This window comes from Lepeophtheirus salmonis, chromosome 5 (genome assembly GCF_016086655.4).
Source record: "Lepeophtheirus salmonis chromosome 5, UVic_Lsal_1.4, whole genome shotgun sequence".
NCBI classification, from domain to species: domain Eukaryota; kingdom Metazoa; phylum Arthropoda; class Copepoda; order Siphonostomatoida; family Caligidae; genus Lepeophtheirus; species Lepeophtheirus salmonis.
Window position 1 is genome coordinate 48,292,275 of NC_052135.2, and position 26,859 is coordinate 48,319,133.

Genomic DNA, 26,859 nt, shown 5'->3' on the forward strand with positions numbered 1-26,859 from the left:
TGAAAAATATTATTGGGACCGGACTGATAGGACTGCAGTTTTTTTTTAGAAAGATCCAACACTACGTGTGAGGCAACGTGTTGTATTTTAAATAATGAGTAGATAATAGTTTTATCTCTTATAGACATTATGGACTTTTTAATATTTGTAAGTATATCTGCTTAACTAATTTAATTATTTTTATGTCATTTTATATTTATTTTTTAGCAAAATACATCTTGATCATATATTTCAAGAGGATTTTTATTCATGTATTTTGATATTGTCAAAGTTCGAGGTACGCTATAAAAAATTAATTGGATAATATACCAAAAGCACTAAAAAAGTCGAGTGTTCATTTCATTTTTCCATACAGATCTTCCGTACTAGCCATTCAGAGTGTGGTATTTACCTTCATGTAATTAAAGAGTTATACAATTCTCGTCGCTAAAACTCCAAGGGGTAACCGAGTAAATGGGAGTCACGGAATGGACTGGAATGATTTTACACATGAAATTAATATGAGCGTACAGTACAGTGTATTTGTGAAATGATAAAAGACGACTAAAATATAGAGTAAGAATAAAGGGGATAGATAGAAGAAGTACACTGGTGATTCAATCCAGTAAATATTATTACAAATAAACATGACTAAAATAAGGGGTCTTTAAATAAATAAGGTGTAATATAATTAATGGTAAAAACAAGCAAATATAAAAGGGAGTCTGTTCCAATAAGGGCATCTTTGCCTTAGAGCATTTATTCAAAGAGTTGGCTATGGCTTTTACCAAAATAATTTGAGGCCAAACATATTGCAGTTCAGGGTTTTAATGGCCATACATGGATTAAGATTACTGCATTCCATAAGAGCGCCGTCGACTGTCATTAATTTCAGGCGTATCAGTTCGGACATCACGGATTCCATCTTCTGGTTCTTATTTCATCATAGGCAGAGAACGGTTGAGCAAGAAAGAACTCTTAAGTACATTAACCATTTATTTTGTTTCCCCTTCTCAACCAGTTGATCTTATACTGTTTACTAAGAATACTTTTCAATAGCACTATATGTATCGCTCCCCCCTCCTCGGACTCGGCGTTCCATGGAACATATGTTCAATGAACGGAGCGGATTTTTATTTTTTTTTGATCGATGAACTTTAAAAAGGAGATTTTGGCGTTCTGCTCCAATAGTACTTACAAAAAGTTCAAGAAATCAAAGTTTGTAAATTCTTTTACTGGGCTGATAAGCCAAAGACGAACATTTGGAAGATCTATTTTGTGGCAGTAGCACAAGGGGGGCTGAAGGGGCATTTAATGAAGGCTTTAATCGAAAATGAATGTTTGAAGTACTACACATTAACTCGAACATATGAACTTGACCAGTTTAATAAATCTTAATCATGCTCATCATTTAGCAAATGGGCCCCTAAAAATAATAGATTCTTCTTTTGTGTGTTGCGGGGCCGTAGTATAGTTCTCCACTAATTAGTATTAATAATGGCAATGTTGCTGAAAATTATTTTCATCGAAGAGATCTGAATAATTATAGTAATTGAGAAATATGATTATTTCTGTCTTATGAAAGAGATGTGGGGCTCTTACTAGGTGGGATGTGGTCCTCTCTTCTTGATCTATTATGAGCAAGGTTCTACTTATAACAGTCTAATTCTTCTCATTCTAGAACTGTTAGAATCGGATCGATGCAATAGAACCGAGACGCTGTTTAAATTTTTGTCAGTCTCGATTCTCAATCCCCCATTCTCTAATTTCAAATTTATTTCTCAAAATGGCTGCTATCGAGTCTGGGCCTGAAGGGTGAGCTCACCAAGACGACGTAGACCCCAGACATGGTCGACCACTACTTCTCGGTGGAGGTCTTTAGCGCATCGACTCGGGGATGGGGTATGGCATAGGTCCTACTTTCAACATAGACTCAAATACTATAGTCGAGAGGATTCATGCCAGGCTAGTAGGGAGGCCACAAATCGGAAAAATTATCATCGATCCATTGCTGCGTGATCCTAGCCGTAGGCCCAGGGGAGGAGTCCTGCTCGAACACATAGTTTCACTCTGGGTAGTTGGACTTCGCCTAAGGCAAAGCTACCTCCTTCAGGATGTCTTGGTACTCCTTGGTCCCGATTTTCTGGCCTTTCGGAAACCAATACGAGGGCATCCTATTCCCGTCTGATGCCACGATTCCCAGCATCATTCCAGAGGCTGGAAACTTAGTCTGATTGAACAGTGGAACTTCATCAGCTGCGTAGGGGAGGTAACGGTCGTTCCTGGAGTTTCTCGACTAGTCCATGGTCTAGTTTTTTTTATCTTGTTGCTATGCAGTTCCGAATCAAATTAGCTATATTTTACTTTTTTCCCTCCATTTCAACAATGAATAAACCAATTTTAGTCAATTGTAGCTCATTTGAACTTTAATATTCACCGAATTATTGCGTTAAAAATTTATGAATCCTATTTCTTAATTGTGATATTTCTGACTTCTCTGAAGTCTCGATTTACTGTTGTAGAGTATAAATGATACTACCTTATGACAGTAACATAGAACGAACAAAAATAATGGCTGAACGCTGAACGGGAAAAAAATGAAGGGAACGCTGAACAGAATGCCAAAATAGTCAAACGCTTACAAGCCTGGATCTGTGTATAGAAAAAGCTAAGTTTATCCATTAGAAAAAGAAAAACGGTTGATGCTTGTTCTCTTTCTTTTTTTTTTGTTCATTATTTAATAAATTGTGGGTGTATTAACATCTCACTCTAAAAGAAGAATTATCGTCTATCTTTGGTGTATATTGATTTAAAAATTAATAATAAAATATATATGTATGAATTTAAATATAATTATTGTAATTTGCTCAAAATTACATAATTATTCAGTTGATAATTATATTAACAATAGCCTTAATTAAGTAATACCATATGTGTAATCGACTCAATTTTGGTCTGTCTCTCTATTTTAAGTCGATATTCAACTGTTTCTCCCACAAAACAGGGCATTTTATGCATTTATAAAAATTATGGAAATACCTATTTTGGTATCGGAACCATTGTGAAAATATTGTTATTATCACAAAACTATCCTTTTTTAGATTTATTTAGAGTTATAGATTTATTTCATTAACAGATCTCTTGTGGAATAGGATTAAAGTAGTAAGAATATTTTATATACATTGTTAAACTTATTTTTCCAATGAAAACAATTAATATTATGAAAATTATAAATTGTTGAAATGAATAATTAAAGTTATTCATTCTTTACCAATATTATAAAGTTTATTAAATAGTTTAATGAAGATAACAAAAGGAAATTGCAGTATGATGATTTTATTTTTCCTATAGATAAAAAGGCCGTAATCATCGGTCGGCCACGGGGGCTGGGCTTCCCAATATTTGTTTAGTTGTCGTATTTATCGATCTATGAACGGTGATTTATCATTCATCCATAATAACTACAACCAGGCCCTCCAGTTAAAACCATGATTACGTCACTGAATAGGTAGGGTTGCTAAAATAATATTTAATTTTTAGCCTATTATGTTGATCTAAGAAAACATTCTAAGTTATCTGCTGGAATATATGTATTTGTGCCCAAATATGACTTTTCGGTATAAATTTTTCATCAATACATAGTAAGAGATCATTTTAAAAATGGACATCCTAACACACGCTAAGATAAAAATGACCTTTATAAATATGAACTTAAAGTTATACTTTTTAATATCAAATATTTAAAATGTATTGTTTTAGATATAAAAGGGCATAAACGATCGCAACATACGTGAATTTTTCCTTATTAATTTGAAAATCCCTTAAGAAAAAACTCCTTCAGGATTGAAAAAGAAATTTTAATGTAGGGGGCCCTTCTAAATTTTTTCCACCCACAAAATACTCCCAAAATACGAGTCATTAGAAAACTTGGGCTAAATTTAATTTGCTCATGTTCACAAATGAGCATTGTAAAAATATTGTATTGTGACAAAACTACCCCTTATAGATTTCCCTTCACCTTCTCAACTTTAAAAAGTATATCAGTTGAGGTTTGTTGAATATTTTTAAACTTCCGTATAATTAATATAATATTTTTGACAATATTATTGGAAAGAATATCATAAATAGCTTTTAAAATCATTACATATAGACTATATGATAAAGTATAAAATGACATTTACTGTTGGGCATTTCATTATCAAACACTATTTTCAATTATCTTTGTGTTTGAATTAACAATCGAGCATTTCGTTATCAAACACCATTTTTAATTATCTTAGTGTTTGATTCAACACTTTTTAGTATATAAATTACATTATGTCCGATGAAAGTTGCAATATTATTTAATATTTATTTTTTCATTCCTGGACCAAATTTTTTAATTTTTATAAGTGCTTAAAAAATAAGATTTACGTTTCCTCTCTATGTATTTTTCTTGTACAATTTGTAGAAACTTTAACTTAAATATAGAATCATAGAGTATATAATATAAAATTATTTTAAATGAAATATTTGATTGTATCGAATAACTTTGGAGTAAAATCTTTGTATAATTGGTACTAGTTATGAGGTGAATGTTTGGAAGAAAGTTAGAGCTCAATTTTAAAAGCTTCTAACTATTATGGTGGAGTAAATTAAGTTCTAAAAATTTTAATATAAAATAATTTGATATAAATTTAAATATATAATTTATTATTATCTGTGACATAAAACATACATTAGTTGTGATGTCTTATAGAATTAACCATATTTAAAAAATAAGATGTTTTTTTGTCTCAATAAACTTTACAGATTATAAAAAATAAATTGAGATCAAACACTAAAACACAAAACCTCAACAAAAATGTTCCGTTTTTGTTTTGTTATATTATTAGTATTTATAATATTAAAATGTCTTCTCGAATTTAACTTATCATATTTTTTTGATATATTATTTATATGACTTATGATATTATCCATAATTGAAAAGAAAATACTTTAAACTATCAGAATATGTAAGTTTGGTTTTTGTATACTGCACATAGAAAAATATTATAATAATTACACTAAATAATAGGAGCATTTTTCAAGACTGTACCCACAAAAATAAAACAAAAAGTTCAAAATAAAAAGAAATTAAATACAAATTTAATCTTCAAACAACGTTGATGAAACATATATGAATAGAAGAAAAAATGAGTGCATTATAACGAACATAACCATATAGACGTTTTACTTTATTTGCGTGCATTGATGATAAATGTTCCTTTTATTTACAGTAATTATTAGAAAAACTTTTAAGTGTGCGATATTACCATTCCCCTTATTATACAAAAAAAAACCTTACATTTTCTTATTGCTTGAAGTGTGTTCTTTTCAATCATGTTTAATATGTTTAAACTAGTAAAATAAGTACAAACAAGCATTGCCAAATTTTGTAAATCACTATCAATATTCAATGAATGATATCATTTTAATAATTCACTAATTTCTTTATTAATAATATTCAAATATTCCAAATTTGAAGATTGTATTTTAGAAAAAAAGAATTTTCTAGTGATTCAAAGTGAGAGAGCTTTTTCAGGAGGGGATTGATTTTTACTCTGATCTCAAACATCAATTTTCCCATCTTTAAACGCCCATATTTCGGTTGTTAATCAATATATTGACTTGAAATTTAGAATAGATTCTATTTTTATTAGTTTAAACAAATGGTTTAAAAATTAATTAAATCTGTGAAAAAAGATTGATGAATAGAATGACCCTATAGTAATATTGTATTATGCCTTATGAGATAGCTTGGATCTTCTAGGTAGATTTATTAATATGAGTACTTTAATGCAAATCCTATACATTAAGAACTTTATCTGTAAATGAATAAAATTTATTGAAATAGCTTTATTTAGAATGAGATCAATAAATCACATAGTAAGAAAATGTTCAATGTTGATCTTTTCCTTATTGCTATCAACATATCATCTTTTGGACGTGATTGAAACAACAAATAGGAACACCACGCTTTCACACCATGTGAAAGGGAGGGGGATGAAGGATGCTCACCATCTCATCATTATACACTATAGCTATTACAAGGTAGTCGACGTGAATGTAGGGAGGGAGAGCCGGGAGGGGGAATTTATTTATCGACCCATTTCTAGTGGCAGCTGATTTTACTATTTTTTTTCATTAGAAAGCAGACTCAAACAAAGGCGGCGGTTCTGGTGAAGGATCACAAACACTTTACTTCTTCTCCACATACCTTTTCACATAAAAGGACTCCTTTTTATGGAAGAACATGGGGAGTGGTAAATCCTGTGTTACCTTTTTTGTTGTGGCTCTATTTGTACTGGACACAACCACAGATATATGCACTGGTGTGGAGCTCATACTCAACGATCATCACGGATGGGGAGGTTTAGTCCTTTTCTGTGTGTTTTTACCTACCCTTCTCTCTGTGATCGGGGAAGTCCTTAGGGGATGTGCATATAGTGGCTGTTGTGGAGAGGCTTGCACAGACTGGATTCCCCTAATTTTCTATCATTTATATTCTGTGATAATGTAAATATACTTACCTAGTTAGGGTCTCAAATTAAACTCAGACTTATTTTCTTACATATTCCTATAGGATGGCAGGATCTCAGTGGCAACCTCGATGGAAAAAAGAAGGAGACTATTTACGATGGATTCAAGGGTTAACTCAATCAGGCCCCCAATTACTGCTACAAACAGTTATAGTCCTTCGAGGAGTCCTTATTCATAGCTTTGCTGAGGTCATGCACAAACTGCTTCAGGGTGACGATGATTTCTCATATCTTAGAGGTAAGCAATTAATTATGTGTTTATCAATTTCATTATCTCTCTTTATATTCGTTTGTAGAAAAGGATCCTCGGTGGTTTTGGGGGCTTATTCAAGTAGCCAGTCTCTTTTTCAGTTTTCTATCACTTTTACAAACTGTTGTTCATTTTAATGAATGGGAAAAACGACGACACACTCTTCAGAGGCTGCTTATCGTGATTCCATATTTTTTCATTACTATACTCTATAGACTACTTTGCTTTGCAATACTATTTGCTTTGAGTGGAAAAGTGGGCTTCCTTCCTCTCTTTGGTCTCATGATCACGCAGATTGTCACTTTAAGTAGTCTGGGTTTGGACTTTGGAAGAAGTGTTCTCTATGGAATGGGGTCCATATTTGTGCCCATTGGATACGGCCGAGCGAGGGATCCTTTGAATCAACCTTTAGGTTTGTTTAAATCATAATAATATTAGAGTTTAAATGAAATCAGAATTTTTCTTCTTATTCCAGGTTTGTCATTACTACCAGGCCAAGAGAACTTCAGTATATGTGACAATACCATCAGAGGGGGTGACAGATCTCCGGAGCAAGTAGAAATGCTACGAGAAAGGAGTAGGCAATATTTAGCTATGCACTTAATCCTTGGAGGAGCTATTCTCGGAATGTCCATCGGAATCATCGCCATGCTCATTAACTTTACTGAACTATTCGTACCATTAGAGTCGTATATTATATTTAATGAGGCCTACATGAATTCAAGCATATTTCCAGGACTAGGACTATTATATACAAGTGCAATCATATTGACAACAATTTATACGTGTGGAATTGGTCGTTGTTTCGAAGAGGAGTATATTTATCCTGTTTAATGAGGCTCTTAGAATGATACAGATATATTGTTTCTTATTATAGTAGCCACCTGGCTATCAGTGAGAGTAGGAATAGACAGTCATATGTACAATAATTATCAATCATCACTTGTCATTTTACTCGAACAATATTGTAAGCCAATATACTGCCATTCAGCTTGATTAACTTTTACTGGCCTGCTTTGTTTTTGTTTGTTTTTATATAATACATTTACATTTATAGATCTAGGTATTATTGCTATTCAATTTTATATTATTTATTTATTTTGTAGATTAACTTAAGTACATATTTTGTATGTACATCTCAAATGCAAATATTTACCTGTATGCTTAAATCAAAGGAACTGCCAATGTCCAATCATTTGTTTATATTTTTTGTATTGAAACTTTTTTATACCTAAGTAAGTAGATAATATATACTAGTCAAACTGAAAGAGATATTAATTTTCGTACATGATATATATAAAAAATGCTGACTCACTTACAAAACAAGCATAAGGCAATGAAAATGATACCTTCTTTTTTTAAAAGTAAAGCCTATAATAATAATAAAAAATATATGCAATGCTTTATTACGGTAACGTTTTCTAATTGAAAATTCAAAGCATTTCCGTTTTATGTAAAAAGGATTAATAAAAATACATAACTTGTTTATTTAACAGAAATTGTCAAATCGTATTCAACAAATTTAATTTAATTTATGGATAGTTACTCATCATATATTATATATTTTGTTTCCTTTCTTTGTATCTCAATTTTTTCATTTACTTTGATATAAATATTTTTATACAGTTACATAATATTATAACATTATTGATAAAACAACTTCTCAGTTTTTTTCTTATTCCATCTCTACTTATATTTAGATTTCCTATTTTTTATTACGATAACATAATGCCTCAACATAAAAACAATCTTGAACAAAAATCAAGAAAATCCCAATTTGTTTTTTTACTTCATGTACATATAAAGACTAATGTTTCTAAGACACATTTGAGTCAAATAACTGTGTATTCAAATTTGTGGTATGATTTAGGATACCCAAAAAAATTACCTATAAACCTTTACTTTTATTCAGAGACTTAATTTGGGCCTTTCAAATAAAATCTTTCAATTTCTTATTCTTTTATTGGAAACAAATCAATTTTAAATACATTAAGTGCAATTTGCAAAGGGTTAATAAGAATAATTTGATAGTAGAAATTGAAAAAAAATTGTCGTCCAACAATAAAAATGTAATCTACACTCCATTTTTAAAATGATCATTCTATCTTACTTTTGCGTTACGGGCCGCATATATTGTGTACAAGTTTACACTTTATTTAGCTACATCGTAAATCATTATAATTTAGAGTGACCATTTTTTGATTTCTAAAAAAGGACACTGAGTGGTCATGTACAAAATATTAACGCTAGGATTTAGCACTAATATTCTTATTTGATACGTATTTTTATAACATTTAGATAGATTCGCCATTTCAATCCTCATCCTACCTGCGAACGTACTTTGTGTATAGTTTCTGAGCCCGAAAAGTGTCGATTTTAGGGGAAGGAAATATATACATTTTGATTGTTAATTTTTTTGATTTTGAAAATAAATTAACAATAAATATTTAGGATCTCGATAAAACTGATAAAAACAGACATTTTATTGATTTAAAAAAAAGTTCCTAACCACCCTGGACAGGACGTAACAACTGATCCCCTTATTTTAATTATCAACTATATTCTATCATTTCATTTTTTTTTCTATTAATTGTAAATACATATGTATTTATCATGTGTTTACTAGTAATATAACAGTAAGCATTTGAACTTTTTTATATGCTACGGAAGACTTATAAATTAGTAGTTTTTATTTTATATTACGTCATTAATATATAGATTATCTAACAAATATTCAGTTTTTTTGTTATCCTAACTGGAAGTACTCTAAATAATTCATTTTCCTTTTTGGTTGCAACTTGTACACGACATATTTAAATACATATTATATAAATCCAATTTAGAACTGTTCTATAGAATATTCTATTTCTCTATGTAATTAATAATATGGGTCATCCATTCCATTAATTTATTTTTTGAGAAAATTTATTGCATTTAAAAATAAAAATTTTGGGCATCCCCATAGGAATAATTATATTTAAACAAATTACATTAACTTTTTTTTAAAATGCTTCTTCAGTTATATTCATCTTTTTTATTCAGAGTCTCATGGGACATTATTTTATTATTGATTTTAAGACTAATTACGTCTAATATATGTATGTATGGTGTAAAATCTATCCTCGTAAAAATCCAAAGGGTTTCTGCTGTGAAGGTAAATCACCTTTACTTAAATTACTTAATAAAACGATATACCTACCTATATAATTAATGTATTTCTTTATGAGTCATCATTATACATTAGGAATTATTATCCAATGATAATGTTCATATCTTGTTCAATTAAAAACGTTCTTATTGATATCCCTTACTCCCTATGAGTAATTCCGATCTTAAGTCAAAACAATTTTTATGAACATGTATGCAGGAATATATTATGTACCCAGATAAAAAAGTATTATATACATTTTGTGTTCCATTTATAATTCATTTAATGACCAAAGGTTGTTTGACTCCCACACCTTTGAAATATGTTGATAATAAATAAATTTTTTAAACTCTTACAAGATATGGATGTTGGACACTATAGGAAGTAAAGTTATATTTTATGGGACAGGAGGCATTTAAAATACCATTCACTCTGTGACATAATTGTGTAGAAAGAGTCTTAATAATAAGAGTGGATCAATCACGCATCGGTTGGGGCGCATATCTTTTGTACAAAAAGAGATCAATAAATGGATATTGAAGCCTGCTTATACCTAGCTAGGTAATAAGAATCAAATCAAATCAATTCACATAAACATCTAACAATTTCTGCAAATAGTAAAAATGGATGCATTGATATTTTTTTCAAAATTAAGAAAAGTATTGAATGGGCAATTAATATACAAAATTTAGAGGATTTTACAACATTATTGCGTTCATAATTATTACTAACTCAATTTATATTATATTATGACTGCGCAAAATTCCAGTTAGGCAAGCACCAATATATGCATAATGTGATGTGAAATCTGCCACCAGGACCTTCATTTTATTTAACTATATTCTTTCCTCATGGAACCATAGGTTCAACCACAACACTCAGAATATTCAGATAGTATGCCTTACTCTACAATGTATAATAAAATGTCCTGATTTGCAGTTTCCCTCTTTTAATAAGCTTAACATTGCAGAATTGAACTCTAGTCAAAGTGATAGTTATTGATAAAAAAAGAAGGAACATTTGATATAACTGAGAAACCGTAAGTCATTGAACAAATTCTAGAAGTCTTAAATTATTAAAAACACGGGGCATAATATTTTTTACTGATATACCGAATACAAAGAAATATAACAAGTCCAAGTATTGACTCATATTTGAGACGATACAACAGGCCTAAAAGGGACCAATTTTGACACAAAAATAACAATTTTTAAAATTAAAATGACATGCATTATGCCAAAATTGGCTTGAGAAGCCTCAAACTTGTCTAGTCAGTTTTTTAAAAGTCCCTAGGAGAAAATGTTTATGTACAGAGAAAAAAGTAATAATTACCCAAAAAGAGTATACGTAATATATGACCTAGAACATGTGAAATACTTTTTGTAGTATTGTAACCTTGAACATGATGTTATACTTTCCACTAAGCTGCTATTATTATTGTTTAATTCTTGAGAAGAGAACATCTAAGTATAAAGTAATTACTAGTACGTGAAATCATGAAACACGTATGAGTAATAATTAAAGTATGTTTGGGATTATTCTAAGTCCTTGTTGGAGTAGAATTGAGGTCGACATCGAAGTCATTCCAGCCTATACCTCCTTGCTATATAAGGAGTGAGACGTGTGTTCATTTTTTTCTTCTTTCACAATCTGATCTAATAAAACGTCATTGCGGCTAAGCTGCTAAAAATTTTCGGTTTTTTTAATACAACTCTATTAATACTGACAACTGGAAATTAAAATATTCTGAAGCCTAATTTTCTAATTCCCACGGCCAGCTGAAGAAGTGATAAAAACTAACGAAATGAATGGTGACCTCTTACTTCCCCTCACTAACTCCCCCTTTAATTATAGTAGTCTACATACAATGACGACCTATTAGGCAGGAATAAAAAGTAATGATCACAAACGGAAATACTCTGCCATTATTTGTGTGCGGAAAGAAACAGATCTGGAAATTAAACTATCTTATTCTTTTATGTATATTATATATTTTTTCTGCTTTAAACGTAAGAAACGACATTACATATATTATATATTTGTATGTATAAAAAGGTAGGAGTAGTAATATAAACTTTATGCTAAGCAATTGGTAAAAAAAAAATAATAATTATAATAATAATAAGAAAACAAACCTCAAGTTTCTGATTCAATTTAAATGGCTTCATTTTTTTCTTTATAATAAATGACTTAATAAGTAAAAAGTAACCATTAGAATTGAATTAAATGGTGAAGGTAAATAACACACAAAACTAAATTAAAATCGTATTCAGGTTTTACCAAAAGAAAAAAAAAAAAAAAAGGGGGTGACACAACGACGATACAGAGTATAATATAAAAATGGCTTATTTTTAAATTAAATTTATCATCAAATAAGGTAAATGTAAGAAAGATTGAAATAATATTATATAATAACTAATTAATATTGATGAAATATTAATCAATGTTGTGTTTATTAGACATGCGTTATTTGAAGCCCAGGAACATGTTGAGTGGATCTTCGTCTTCCACCTTTAAGATCTCGATTTTTAAAGACATCCGAAGAACGATCTATGCAGAGAAAATAAAAGAATTATAATTAGTGAATACAAAATATTGATGTTGAAGAGACCCACCTCTAATATCAATATTTTCAAAATGCGTTTCAAGGCGCTCTTCACTTCGATTGCTTCCAGAGCCTGATGAGGATGTTGTGGATCCAACTATGTAAGGTGAGAGTAGAATGAAACAACTGTAATTGACAAGTAAAGGCTTACAAACATACCTGATCCATTGGTATTCATTGAGTTATTTCCTGAGTCGTTGCTTTCAGCATCTCCAGGAATAAGATATTTTTTACGAAGGAATATTCCTTTCTCTAAATCTATCCCTAAGTCCTGGTTGCAGCAATCTGGTAACTCAATATCACTCATGACTGTTTAAAAAAGAAAGAAAAAACACTTTACTAAACAGTAATTATAAAAAAGATCAAAAAGGAGGGAAGGAACACCATATGGTGCAGTTTTTTTATTAAAAAAGTAGGAATAACTTAATTATAACAACACAAAGATTGTTTACCCCTATTCATTAGCCACAATGCATCCTCCTCTTCAGTCAGTTTAGATTATTCATGTTATAAAGATACAAGAATGAGTATTTTATAAAGAGGTTAGAAAATATAGTTGCTGATAGATTTCCTTGGCGTTAAAACTTGTCGATACAAAAAAAACAACAACATGACAACGTTAAGGAGGTTTTTCATTTAGTCCACTTACATTATTTTAATATGTAGCAGTAACTACGGATATGAGTTTCAAATTTTAATGAGATCCATTCACATTAAACCTTTATTAAAAAGAATGTAAAAATATGCTACTAATGAAAGGCGTAGTCAGCTTTATATAATTACTCAAAAGAAAAGAAAAAAAAAAAAAACTGTCACAAGGGAATTCATAAATATATTTATAATATCTAACTTTTAATTTAAGATTGAGGACACACCTTACTAAACATGACAAGAATAACATTTAAAAAAATAATAATAGTAGAAGCTGAATACCAACAATATTATAATTACTACTCTTAAAGAAGAAAAGAATATGGATCTTTGGATGTCGTGGCATGGGGGGGGCTCTCCTGCAGTCCCATAGGGAGAATAATACATTTTAATTTGTTGTTTTTAGATCCAAGTATTATTAAAAATAGCTTATTATGACACTACTGACTTGAATGGTTAATTCTACTTCCCCTTTTTATATGTGGGCTCTGTTAAAGCTATAAACCAAGTGGCGAAATGAAGACATAGTAATTCATATTTGTACAAATATTGATGGCTATGCGACAACTTTTTTTGCTCGCTAGGGGCGTGGAGTATACTTGAATATTACTCTATAACTAATTATGTAACCTCCATGAATTCGCCAATTTAACGAATGAACAAGGTAAATTCTGCGAAAGGAAGAAAAAGTTGCTCATGTCATGACTTATGAGGCAAAATGGATAAGTGACATCGTTTAAAATATCATAAAAAGGGACATCATCATGTATAAGACAAAAATATTAATAAAACAAGAATCCATTAAACCTAACAGACACTTTTCACCACTTGGTTATTACCTTTGGTTAGTGTCATCCAGACGGCCTTTGCGACGGGGGGGAAGGTAAAATAGTATGTCACTCGGAATTTCTGATTATTTGTGTATTGGCAAGAATTAAATTAAAACACCTAAAAAAATATGCCTTTTTCCAGAAAAAGTACATTTTAAAATAGGTACAAATGTTACTACAAAAAAACGTCATTAAACTAAATATCAGCACACTTTTAGGAAAAGGGATCCAAAAGGATAATGAAAAAACTTGATTCGATTGAAAAGGATTCAAATTATCTATCAAAAAGGTATTTTAATATTTTTGTTAAAGATTGAAAAGGCTCAATCTTATTTCTAATATGAGAGTCAGGAAAAAATGAAATGTCAATCGGAAAATTTGAAAAAAATATTTACCGGCCCTATATTATTTTTAGATTTTTTTATAAAGAAAGGGGTTATAAAATAATGTGATTATATCTTTTGGCTACTAATTGACCATTGATCATATAAGTGAAGTAATAAAACGGTCATTTGTTAAAGTACATATTTCGGGATCATGAGATAATAAATTCTTACGAGATAGACGGTTGATTTTTTTGCTGTCTCCACTTCCCCCATTTGAGGAAGATTTAATACCACTGTTTCTTCTTTTGATTTCTTGAGGCGACGAAAAAACGGATGGATCAGAGGGCAAGCAGGTGAGAGAGTCCCTTTTTCGAAGTCGCTCTTCTTCATCTTCGTTTTTGTACAAATCGTTTAACTCTTGTAAGGTTATCTCAACCCTTTCCTGCTTCTCTGATGATGAGAAGGGGGGTTGAGACGACGTTTTAGGAGATGAGGAAGAAGGTATTTTACTAATTTCCGGAGTTGAGTCCGAATAGGAATACTGAAGGCCTAGGAGGTTAAGAAAAATTAAAATAAACTCAAATTAATTTCTGTGGGTTAAACATAGATTGAACCTACAATCTTTTCTTCATAATATAATTATGATAATTAATAATTAATACTAATAACGGAAACATTAATAGCATATGTATATTCATCGTTGTAATTAATAAGGAAATTGTAGATTTATATACACGCTTTGAGCCAGCATGTTAATTTTTTTGGTGCTATGATGTATTTTTCATTATTTTGTTTTAAAGGCAATTAAAATAGTTGTACATATATAACAAATACAATCAAATTAGGTACTAATATAATATGTAAATAATATACAATATCCATTCATATTGGTATGCTAGCTATTATGATATAACTTAATATAGGTACGCTGTAGAGGCAAGAGATTAACGCCACCACCCCTGAATTATAATTATCATTAGTAGATATTATGACTTAGTTATATAACAAAAGCTTTCAACAAAATTCCATTACGATAAGAGCTTATCATTATTCCCCCTTCTCTCCAAACAACAACAAGATAGACGAATATAATTTAAAAATGGGCAGTCAATCATAGTTATTTATATTTACCTATTTTTTTTTCTAGCTTGTAGCCAATTCTCAATGCTGGAGGAATCTGTAATTTGCTTTCTGAACAAAGCACCACTTTCCTTACGCCGCTTCTTACATTCTCTAACGCACTCCTAGATGATGATAATTAAAAACACAAATTAAAATAAATGATAAATAAATTTTGTCATGAAGGTCAGGAATGGGTGGAAGGGAGAGAGAGCCTATTGATTTAAACTACAATTGCATATGTCATATGTATTTGATGGGAGGGGCAAGTACTTTTATCATAATCATTATGATTATATCTGAGGATTGATTCAACCCCAACAACAATAGACAGAGAAATCCTTTGTGTAAAAGACAAAAGTACTATGTACAAATAACTAACTAAATAAATAAATATGGAAAATTCATGATTTTTTAAGTGCTATTTTAAAAATATAAAAAAAAACTGACAATGATATTATGTTTCATCCATGATAAAAATGAAAAAAAAATATATATATATGAATATGAATATGTAATTTTATATGTTTGATTTTTACAACATTTGTTAAAGGTTTTTATTGTTAAAAAATGAAGACGATTCTCCTCTTCTCGAACATAAACTCACCTTGAGTAAAGAATACCATTCACGTATTCCATCCGTTTTCCTCAAATACACTTTTCCATCTCGAGGAAGAGAGATACAAATTGTTAGATATCCTCTTTTGTCAAGTAATTCTACATCTTCTACTTCTCCACATTTGATTTTAAAAATGAATTCTCCCATCTCTGTTATCCGGGAGGTCCTTCTTTTAAAGCAATGTAAATAATCCGTAGTCAGTATAAAATATCGTTCTTTCCACCGTGAAAAGAGTTTGTCTCTCTGTTGCCAGAGGAGTCCCTTTTTGAGTGTTGACTTATCCTTATCCAGACTTTCATCAACGTTGAAAGCGGTTGCCTTAAAAAAATTATAATAAGATACAATTAAATTAGGAGCATACAATAAATATTTAAACAAATCTTAAACATGATCTTATCTAATCCGTTCCAAATATAATCGAGTCGTTTAAATATGTCTATTGCATCACAAATAGACATTATTTCATCATAAAATACTAATTAATAAAAAACTGTTTTGGAACTCGGTTACAGGCTCAATCTTCATACATAGTGTAAAAGGTCCCAAAAGTGTTGTTATGAAGAATATTATGGTTGTAAATATCAAACCCCACTCACATAATTAAACTGACTTAAATCCGTTAAACTTTTTGACACATAAGGCACAAGAACTGGAGGGCCTAAGTCCAAACACGACCTGGACAAATACCCCTTTTCATTCGATAAAAATCCATAGGATGACCATCGACGATGGTTAACAGCTAAATTACGACAAAATATCCGTCTCGAAGCTGCCATTTCTATCACATTAAAAGGTAAATACACAACTAAAAAGGTTTTTCAGGTTATTCAATTACAAGACAAGAGCGCTTTGACGCGTGTGCGTCGTACGCAAAAGGGCCTGCTTAATGGGCCCAATGATGAAGTCCTCTAAATATATATATGTTGTAAACAATTTCATTTTCAAATAGAAGGAATTAATATTATAATAATTAGTATTGGTATTCCTTCTTCACTACTGATGCTTGCAATGAGGGTTTTGCAATTTCATTTTCAAGAAAGTATGTATGTAACATACTTTGCTATTTACACCCTCTTTCTAAAACAATGACATTAATCGCCATGAGAAGGTGGAGCTGCTCTTGCTGCTCTATTTATAAAATAACATGGAAAAAATATGTATAACTGAATCCGTCATTTCCACAACGAACATTCTTTCCCACCCAGTAGACAAGGTTAATGACCAATTACAACCATTAAGTGGACTCCCTAAATCACAAGCAAACCATAACAAATATGACACAAGGAGGACAAATAATGAGGTCAGAATCCGTGAATTTGATATATGTAGACCTTGAATATTTGAACAATTAATAAATGAATATTTTTTATATAGAAAAGTAACTGCAACTGTTACCTTGTTGGATTATTAGAACTATGTAATTTCATTTTAAGAAACACATTATATTAGGCAAGGATCGACAAATTGCCTGGCCTGAGACCCCTACCTAGGTACACATTGCATCATCAATTATCATATGAACAACAAAATAAGCAAGAGTACAACTTTAATGTTAGTTAAAAGTCGCACTGCTTCAACTATTCTTCCCTATTCAAGCAGCATCCCCAATATCTTAATTACTTTTCCAATAAAGTTTTCCTAAGTTACGACGACTGAATATACCTTGTAGTACCCATATATGGGTGCATATTTTTAGCATACCTCTATAATATTTTCCACTAATGAGAACTTTTTATAATCTTAAATACCTAGAGACAAATTTAAACTCTCATAAATGGATAACAAAATTTGGATATTGAAGTACATACAATACATTTGTGTTGTTCGGTACACCGGTACTTTGAAACACATTTAAATTATAGTAAATTGATATTGGAACTGGTACTTATAGAGCCATTAAGTCATAATAAATTTGCCTACCGATGACATAACCCCAAAATTTCTTAGCTAGCCTCCCCTCCCTCCCAAAAAATGGTTCTTAGTAAAAAAAAACAAGAAAAAAAATTGTCCTTTATTGAATTAAAGTCATCAAATTTCTGAGCTAACCAAATCCCCTGTCCACTAACAATCCAAAAAAAAAAAAAAAAAAAATTCTGCTGACCCCCCTGCAAATTGTCTTTAACGACATTTTAGCTAACATTTTTACTACAAAAAGTATCGGAATAACGCAACAAATTTTAATACTGGAACCAGTACGAAAATATCCGTATCGTGACAATACGACAGTAGACTATAAAAAAAGAGTATGCTTTATACTTTTAATGATTTCATTTACAATCATTCTTACTACCCTTTAAAAGACCTTTAGAGAAATTTCATACGCATTCAAAATATATTACTAAATATACTTTTTTTTTTGGAATGTCTTACGAGATTCACATGACTGCTCTGACGAGTAAATTCATACTTTTTTCTTCTACACTTCGTGAACATGACATACCATCGTAATAGTTTCTATTCTATATCTTGAAAAAGGTCTCAAATTTAAATAGAAACTAGATACACAACGAAAAAGAGTACGATTTTTCTAAAGATGGGCCGCTGGAAAATGTTCACTAGGCTCGAGACGAATTATTCTCATTGTTTACTTCTTTAAAAAAAAAAAAATAATACCTTCTTCGCCTTCACATGATAAGAAAAATAATAAGGGGGGAATGGCTTGAATTCTTAATTGAAACTTACCATTGAAGACCCCATGGATGGTGTTCCTCCATACGTGGGGTGATAATGTGTTACTATTTAAAAATGCATCTCACGCAAGGATAGAGACCCATTTAAACAAACATGAATAATGAAAGTGATGTTTTAAATTGAAAACAAATTGTAGCAACAACAACAACAAAATTCGTATCTCCCTTCCTTAAAATAGATGTGTTATTTGTACACATCAAAATCTTATTCGAGATAATTGTCAGGGATCACGCACGCATGTTAAATAGATATATAATCCATTTTTAATTAGATTATTGCTCTAAGAAAGAAATATATACATTAAATTTGACATTTCTTTTTAAGAAGTTTATATTTTATTGAAAAGAGGGATGTGAACGGATAAAAACAAGAGCGATATGTTTTTGTATTTAATCATAAATTGCAATGAAACTTTGATCTCCATAAATTACAATAAAGAAAGACACAGCTGTGTTTTTAATGATAGTAATCCTACTATATATATAATATGTAAGTATGATATGAATGATGGAAGGCGAGGCAGTATAATGAAAAAGAAATTTCAAAGTAGTATTGGGCCATGAATGTCTAAATACATATTGTATTGTGTGACGACACAAAGCCAGGTGGAAGAAGAAGGGAACTACTAAATCCACTTCCCGTCGTCATCAGACATACCTCTTTTTTACGGTTGCCCCTATCATGCAGAGGGCTATAGCTTATATATGTACATTAAAGTAATTAACACTTTTTAAAATAAAATAAAATATGTACATTTTGAGAGTTCCCTGAATAATGAAAACCGTTGCAAGTCACAAAAAAGTTCTTTTTGATTATAATAATATTATGGGACTTATATATGTTCTAAAAATATGAAAAATCCAGGCATAAACAGTAACTCACTTGTTTTTACTGCAGTTTCTTTATCGTTCAAAACACAACAAGGAACATGGAAATCTCTCTCTCTCTCTTCAACAACTTCTCTCTTTCTTTCTGTTATTTGAGAAAGAAATTTGATCTTTTAAATATGATTAAACACAATGTGTTTTCGTATTCTTGTTTTTGTTGTTACTTTTTATAAGTTAGTTAGTTTGAATTGGTGTTTCCTGTCCTCAGGCACACTACCATCATCCCCCCCAAAAAAAAAAAAAAAAAAAATAAGAAGAAGAAGATTCATTGAGTAGGTATAATAAACGACATATAATGACTCAAACACTGCCCCCCTAAAAGTAATTTTGACTTGTTTCGTCCCATTTTATCCTATCTTCCTTGCATTTAGTATCGTTTTAATTTTGTTAATTTATAAAATATTTGTTTTTGTCAGACATTCCATTCAAAAAATTGTTTCGTCTCGTAATCGTCATATATATACATTCGTTAGCGCATTCATTTCCTCTTTGTTCATAGTTGACGAAATTAACACTCCTTTATCAATTATGAGTCAGTTCTAGGCCGTATTTGTAAACATCTAAAATAATTATTTAAAGTCCTTTCCTTCTGAAAGAAATAAAATCCGTTGACTATATAATTTTGATTCCCAAAAAAGATCATCACTGTCGGAGTTTTAGGTGTTAATATTTTGAACCAATTTATATTTAAGAGTAGAATATTAATAAATTTCGATTTTATATATATATATATAATTTATTTAAAATTTTGGTCTTTTGACTTATACCTTAACTCGATTAGAAAATCGCCTCAACGCATAAGAACCGAGCATTTCAAAAATTTATAAAAAAAAAGTCCCCGAAAGGATGTGGAAATTCCGGGGGAAGTTGTCGGTTGGTCACCCTAATGTAAGGGTAGAAAAGATATGAAAATTCAAAAAATAGACTAATAATCCAGGGAATGGAAGGGGATGAAAAAATCCATTACCGCCATCATCATAAATGCAAATACTATAATGGGTATTTTTCTATTGGTGCCACATTGACGGGGTTAAAAAAGATGGGTAAACAACAATATAGATATAATTTTTCAGTGATAAGAACGTAGAAAGAAAGGAAAATTAATGCCAGAGGAATCATTCATATAGACCGTTCAAAAACATCACTTTAAAGAAGACAAAAATCCCCTTATAACAATAAAGAAAGAAAGAAAAGAAAAAACTTTTAACTAGCTACAGGTGAAAAGATCGTCTTCTTTCTTTCTTTCTTTACTTCACCTCCTCTTCTTTTCCCTTCTTAGCATGTTACAGTAGTAGCAGCAGTTACAACAACGACAACTACAAAGGGGAGGGAATTTCAAACTACATACTAACACTTCTTGTAACTACGCATCCAAGAATCTGATAGACTAAACATCAATCCAATGATCATAATATTAATTCAATAGATACATTCGTATGCAAAATTAATTATAAATTATTATAGAGGAATACTAGAGGGACCAAAGAGAGCTTGTTTACAACAATTCTCTCAACAATAGTATTACGTAGTATATACTTATATTTAGAACGGATGAGTTTCACTATTCTTTTAACGACTTATATATATGTAATTTTTAATTTGAGCTAACGGTCGAAGTTCAATGATGCATTCATTAATTCAATGACGACAAAAAATAATAATATATATATAATTTTCTCGAAACAAATATGCACCAACTTAATATTACATTTATTGGATGCAAAAATGCTTCAATTTCTAACTTAAATATCTTAGATCCAATTTCTCTCCCTTTGTTCTGTTACTAATTATAATAGTTATGAAAACACACACAACACTTTCCAAAGGGTACTCAAGAAGCAACAAAGCCATGGGCATAACCTAATTAAAAAGTCTATTAACAGCAATTTCTTACCTTGACTAGATTTTCTTGCGACTTGCATAACGCAGATCTATATGAATTTTTCTTATTTGAGTTGAGGTTAACTGAAGTAATGGAGCGTCTTCCAAGTCCAGCTGCGATTTTTGATTGAAGCAGCTTATTGCTCAATTTAGGTGTTAGCACCTTTGACTTTTCTTCAATCTCAATCTCGCTGCCATCGTCTTCTTCCTCAACAAGAGGAGCGGAGAGAGCCAATTCGTGTTTTTTAAATTCAAATTCTTCATGGCTGACTCGAACGACTCCTGAAGATGCAGATGAATACACTTCACTTTTACGACGATTATTCTCCTTTGGAGACCGACCATAGCCAGAGAAATCTCCGCTAAGTCGTTTATTGCCAGGATTTGTAGCAGAGGCAGGTCCAGGTACATTACCAATCACTGTAGAGAGAGGCCTTAGAGGAAGGAGACCAGGGACCTCTCTTGTGACTACTTTAATGGGAGTCATTTTAGGTCCGTTTGTCTCCAGACTTGATTTGAGAACTTTGCTCTCAATTACATCAGGTTTATCCACATCCTTATTTGGAAATGTGATATAGGACCAGTCTTTTAAATCTTGCTCGTCATCGCTCGAGTCAGTCGTCATTTCACTTTTAGGTTCGGCTTTTGAGAAAAATCCAAAGTCTCCACTATGCCGATTCCGTTTCTTTTTACTTTGATCTTCCTTTTTATTATTGTTACGAAGTCGAACGGAGGCTGAGACACGATCTCCTCTGTTGAAATTTGGCTGTTCTGCTGAGCTTTTTTCCTCAGATACCATAATAGTCAAAAGTGAAGGAAAAGGCTCTTATTTGGTTGATTTAGGTGATGTAAATTTATGATGTGATAGAGTCTGCAATCAATAAAATAGAACAATATAATAAAATGAACAAAACCCAATATAAGTGATGAATAACATTTAATTGATTCAATTCATGAGAAACATGAATAGGGAATACACATTAATACAAGCATATTATCAGCCATTTTGAAACTCTTTAGTCCATGCTCAATTAATCTAATAATTACTATGGTTAGAAATTGTTATAATTACATATTACAAAGTAAAGCAACCTTAGAACGTTTTTCCCTACTTTAAACTGCATTTACATTATGAACAAGAGGGTAGAATTATTTATATCGATTACAGTGTTAAAACATATATATACCCTGGCACCTAGTGATAAGAACAATTTTCTCTCTCGAAAAAATCAAATATCAATGTCTTAATTCTGTTTTAATAAATTAAAAAAAGTAATTGGCTATACAGTAAATAGTTTAAAAATGTGTCCTTGGTACTTATGTATTGTAACAATTAATAGTGTATACAATTGTGTTTTGCTTTATTTCGTGAGGAGGCATCAATCTCGAGAGGGTCTTCATTATGAAGTTATTACAACAAAGAGCAATGGCAAAATATTGGGGAGAGGCAATGATGACTCTTAGAAGAAGATTGTCATTTCTCTATATTTTAAATTGATATTAATGATAAAAAAATATATGCTTTTCTAGAGGAAATAAACAGCATTTACAGAAATGTATTTAGAATTGCACCTAAAAAAATAGTCTTTCTTGTTGGTTCTGAATTATAAATATATATCTATCGTGTATAACAAGTAATTTTTAACAATTTATGAGTCGTCATTGGGATGTAACCACAAATATGTACGATGCAAAAAGAAAGATACTATTTGTGGCTTTTTGGGGTGATGTACATAATATGTAAGATGTAAAGTTCTACGCAAAAATTTGCACATATAACATAAAGATATCTATTATATAATCATTTTGTAATGATATGATGCTTGCTAGTAGTCTATAGCGTAGTGTATGTACTTAAAGTTCCGTCTTACTCGCATTCTGACTCCTTTACTCGGCTATATGAAATGAATAACAAATATTATGATCTTAGCTTTTGTTGTTTCTCGCAACTTTTCATAGGAAAAGAAACAGAACAAAGTCCCAAAATCAGTTGGTAATTAGTTAGCTAACTCTTTTCAAACATGGAACTATTGCTAAATCATTGTTGTGGATTGCTCTCAGCTTAACAAGAGTAAATTCAAATTTAACTAGTCAACGCTCTAAATACTGAGAAGTCCCCTCCTCCAGAAGCAGAAAAATCGACAGCTGACAACAAAGTACGGTGCAGAGTTTTCTGTTAGTTAGGTAACGCCGTAATATATTTTGTATTAGCTAATAGCATTTATTTTTTTGCCTATTTCTATTTGATATTTTCATTGTTTGAATAATATTTGATCCTTTGCTTATTATTATGTAAGGAAGGAAAGAAAAAAGTCCCTCTCCCCAACTCCAAAGAGACTCATGAGATGAATGGGCAAGAATGAGTATCTCTCCTTGGCGGTGATGTAACCATCTGCTTTGTTGCCTCGTTGACACACATTTATCCTCACAAATCAAGCAGCAGATGTTATTATTGCTGTTCCCCTCTTGACCCTCCTTGAATTGGTGCAAGAAGAACTCTTTACTCACTTTTATCCTTCGATTATATTATTGGAGATACAAAAAACTCCCTCCTGACGAATGCCCATGAGCACATAGGAGATGGAAATACCACGAATTATAAGCACACAACAACAGAACACTCCAAACACAAAGCTATATTGTGCTATTAAAAGTACAATAAACAAGGCAACAATAAATATGAAAGACAGACTCCCAGTGTAACAGCAACCTCCTCAGTCGTTGAGGTAAAATTCATACTAACACACATTTATTCCAATCCAAAACTTACTTAATTTAAAAAAAGAAACGCGCACGCCTTTCAATGAAATGTTGTTGTCGCCGGCAGGATGGAAAAAGAAAATTTTTTATAATATAAAATAATAAATTATGGGGGTGAGCTGTTTCTGCTGCTAAGGGAGGGGGTTGCTTTTATGATCACGTGATTTATTATATACATGTGAATGTTATATTTTTATAAATAATATATACGTTTTTTGTACAAGTATATTTGTACTTCTTGTATTGTAAGTTCTTTCTTTCTTTTCTATTTCTATGTGTGATGGGGGCAAGATTGAAAATGAGCTTTTAACAGAACATGGATGAAATGAGTAAGTTTTTGAATTTTGTATTTTCCCCCTAGCTACTTGCTAAGGTAGCTGAAGAAGCAGTAGACACGGTGAAGGAAGAAAAGGAAGAAGAAAAAGAATTATAAATTTACGAGTTCAAAGCTATCACTATACTATCATGTTACATATTATTATAAATAATATTATATTTATTTTTACGAATAGGTCGCTCGACTGTACTTGAACATACATATATATATTATAAATGAAATTCCTTCAAATTGATGGGAACATCTTATTTTACTGGATCTCTACTCTCAGTAGCCAAGACCCCCATAGTCATTATCATTTTATAATGATAACGCATTTAATTCTCACGATCTCATTTCTTCACCTTTTCAGCTACAGACATTATTAACATCATTAAATTAACTTTACATTAACATAGATAATAATTATTTTAGGCCTCATTGTTTTAATATACCAATATATATATATGTAAAAAAATTCATCTCAAACCACAATTCATGGGGAATGAGTTTGAACTCGTATAAGATATTATTTAAATTTCATTTCTTTATATATAAAAGGTAATAAGCAAAGAACAAAGTATATCCCCATTATTACGTCACAATGAACAGATATTCATTGAAAGGTAAAAAATTACTACAATTTACTTTATTGTTAGCTGTTGATTTTTTTGCTTTTTTTCTACCCTTATCAGCATCCTGAATGTAGATTAGTTAAATTTGAATTAGCTCATGTTAAGCTGTAAACAATTATTCAAAAATAATTTCATAATTGAGATGAATTGTCTAACTTATTACCAATTGATTATGGGCCTTTTTCACCCTTATTTCTTGTTAGATGAAACGTCGCGAAATACAATAAAGATCACGTTGTGATATATTATGTGTGTATTAGTCTCGATGTTATACGATACTTATACCCCAGTTTGTGAAGTCGGAATTTTCTTTTAAACCTCCGACTCAAATTATGTGAATTATTCTACTCTGACTTCGACTATATGAATTATTCGACTTCAACACCAACTATTTGAAATACACGTATTTGCCATATCAATCTGGATTTTAATTCACGAATTCGGTTGGTAAGTTCTCCCCATCTTGTTGCTGATCTATTATTGCACCCTTTTTTAATATTAATATAAATTTTGGGAGTGTACGTGACGTCATAAAATACTAAATTTGTAGATGAAATATTTTCTTCCTTATTAACATTTCTTTGCCCCTCCAACTCCAACTATTTAGAATTATGTAACTCTAAGTATGTAAAATTCTATGGCTCCAATTTTTGGCTAAAATATGAGACTCCAACGACTCCGACTCCACAGCCCTTGTTACTCATTTTACATTTATATTCCTATTTCATCTTCGAGTTTTCTCCTTTTCTCTGTGAACAATTATCAACCATTGTTGAAAATAATTGGCTTTCTACTCCCATCTGATTTTGGGCCTTTGATATGTTTCTTTTTGGATAAAAGGTTCCGAGATACAATTACGGTCATGACGTAGATATTTTTTACTTATTTAGTTACGTTGTAAATTGATAGATAGATAAAATGGAACATTTTGTTACTGATAGTGATAGATAAAGCATAATCATAAGTGTGGGATATCTATTGTTAATAACAAATATGTAATTCTCGAATGTGCCTTATCTATTATTTAATGTCCTCCGTACATACATAGTTTAACTTTAAATAAAAGTAAGTTTGATAACCAATTGAATCATTCAATCCTAGTCCTCCCAAGTGTCATTTCCTGATAGCGAGTACATACTTCAATAAAAATCGTTTCAACTATTAATAACAACTGATCATGAGAAATCAATTGGCCTGTTGCCAAGCTCTTTTCTGTTCTCTCAAAATACATACAAACTAAATGCATAAATGTGTATAATGTGTATATATGTTAGTATTTAATTATAAACTCTTAAAACGAGTATCTGAGTGAAAAAAACTCATTTGTATTTAGGTAGTTATTTTAATTCATGACAATTTTATTTTTATATATTCACCACTTGTTCCAGTCTTAATAGACTACGAAGAGTATATTCATCATTAGTGAGTTTTGGATCATTCAAGTAATAATAATAATAGTAGTAATAGGTATTTCCCCCAATTCTAAAAATATCCTTTAATTAGAAATTACTGTAGCATAGATTTTTTTTTTTTTTTTTTTTGATCCCTTGATAAGAACACACATAGTTTGATCATTAGTATATCTTCCTAACTATTACAATT

General features: G+C 30.7%; 2 protein-coding genes and 1 long non-coding RNA gene across 3 annotated transcripts; 2 read left to right on the plus strand and 1 right to left on the minus strand.

Moving 5' to 3' along the window:
* The first annotated feature begins 6,124 nt into the window (after nt 1-6,124).
* LOC121118658 (uncharacterized) lies at nt 6,125-8,448 on the plus strand. The gene is made up of 4 exons (XM_040713249.2): nt 6,125-6,516; nt 6,584-6,777; nt 6,836-7,201; nt 7,265-8,448. Exons 1-4 carry the CDS (start codon nt 6,254-6,256, stop codon nt 7,621-7,623), a joined length of 1,182 nt encoding a protein of 393 aa, XP_040569183.1. The 5' UTR covers nt 6,125-6,253; the 3' UTR covers nt 7,624-8,448.
* A 3,463-nt stretch (nt 8,449-11,911) lies between these two features.
* LOC121117663 (uncharacterized) lies at nt 11,912-24,289 on the minus strand. Its single transcript, XM_040712115.2, has 8 exons — nt 24,055-24,289; nt 21,560-22,417; nt 16,076-16,405; nt 15,485-15,593; nt 14,581-14,901; nt 12,702-12,851; nt 12,553-12,639; nt 11,912-12,487 (listed from the first exon to the last, which is right to left on the minus strand). The coding sequence occupies exons 2-8, from the start codon at nt 22,343-22,345 to the stop codon at nt 12,393-12,395; spliced, it is 1,878 nt and encodes a 625-aa protein (XP_040568049.1). The 5' UTR covers nt 22,346-22,417; nt 24,055-24,289; the 3' UTR covers nt 11,912-12,392.
* On the plus strand, nt 23,485-24,251 carry LOC121117664 (uncharacterized). The gene is made up of 2 exons (XR_005864213.2): nt 23,485-23,730; nt 23,844-24,251. It is a non-coding gene; the product is annotated as an uncharacterized lncRNA (long non-coding RNA).
* Nucleotides 24,290-26,859: the final 2,570 nt, after the last annotated feature.

What these genes read in the sequence shown, in the direction of transcription:
- LOC121118658 (XM_040713249.2), top strand. Translation starts at nt 6,254, where the DNA reads ATGGGGAGTGGTAAATCCTGTGTTACCTTTTTTGTTGTGGCTCTATTT. An exon ending in TGATTTCTCATATCTTAGAG is followed by an intron (nt 6,778 to 6,835) that starts GTAAGCAATTAA and finishes ATTCGTTTGTAG; the next exon opens with AAAAGGATCCTCGGTGGTTT. An exon ending in TCCTTTGAATCAACCTTTAG is followed by an intron (nt 7,202 to 7,264) that starts GTTTGTTTAAAT and finishes TTCTTATTCCAG; the next exon opens with GTTTGTCATTACTACCAGGC.
- LOC121117663 (XM_040712115.2), bottom strand. Translation starts at nt 22,345, where the DNA reads ATGGTATCTGAGGAAAAAAGCTCAGCAGAACAGCCAAATTTCAACAGA. An exon ending in GCTACAAGCTAGAAAAAAAA is followed by an intron (nt 14,902 to 15,484) that starts ATAGGTAAATAT and finishes TTCTTAACCTCC; the next exon opens with TAGGCCTTCAGTATTCCTAT. An exon ending in AATGAATACCAATGGATCAG is followed by an intron (nt 12,640 to 12,701) that starts GTATGTTTGTAA and finishes CACCTTACATAG; the next exon opens with TTGGATCCACAACATCCTCA.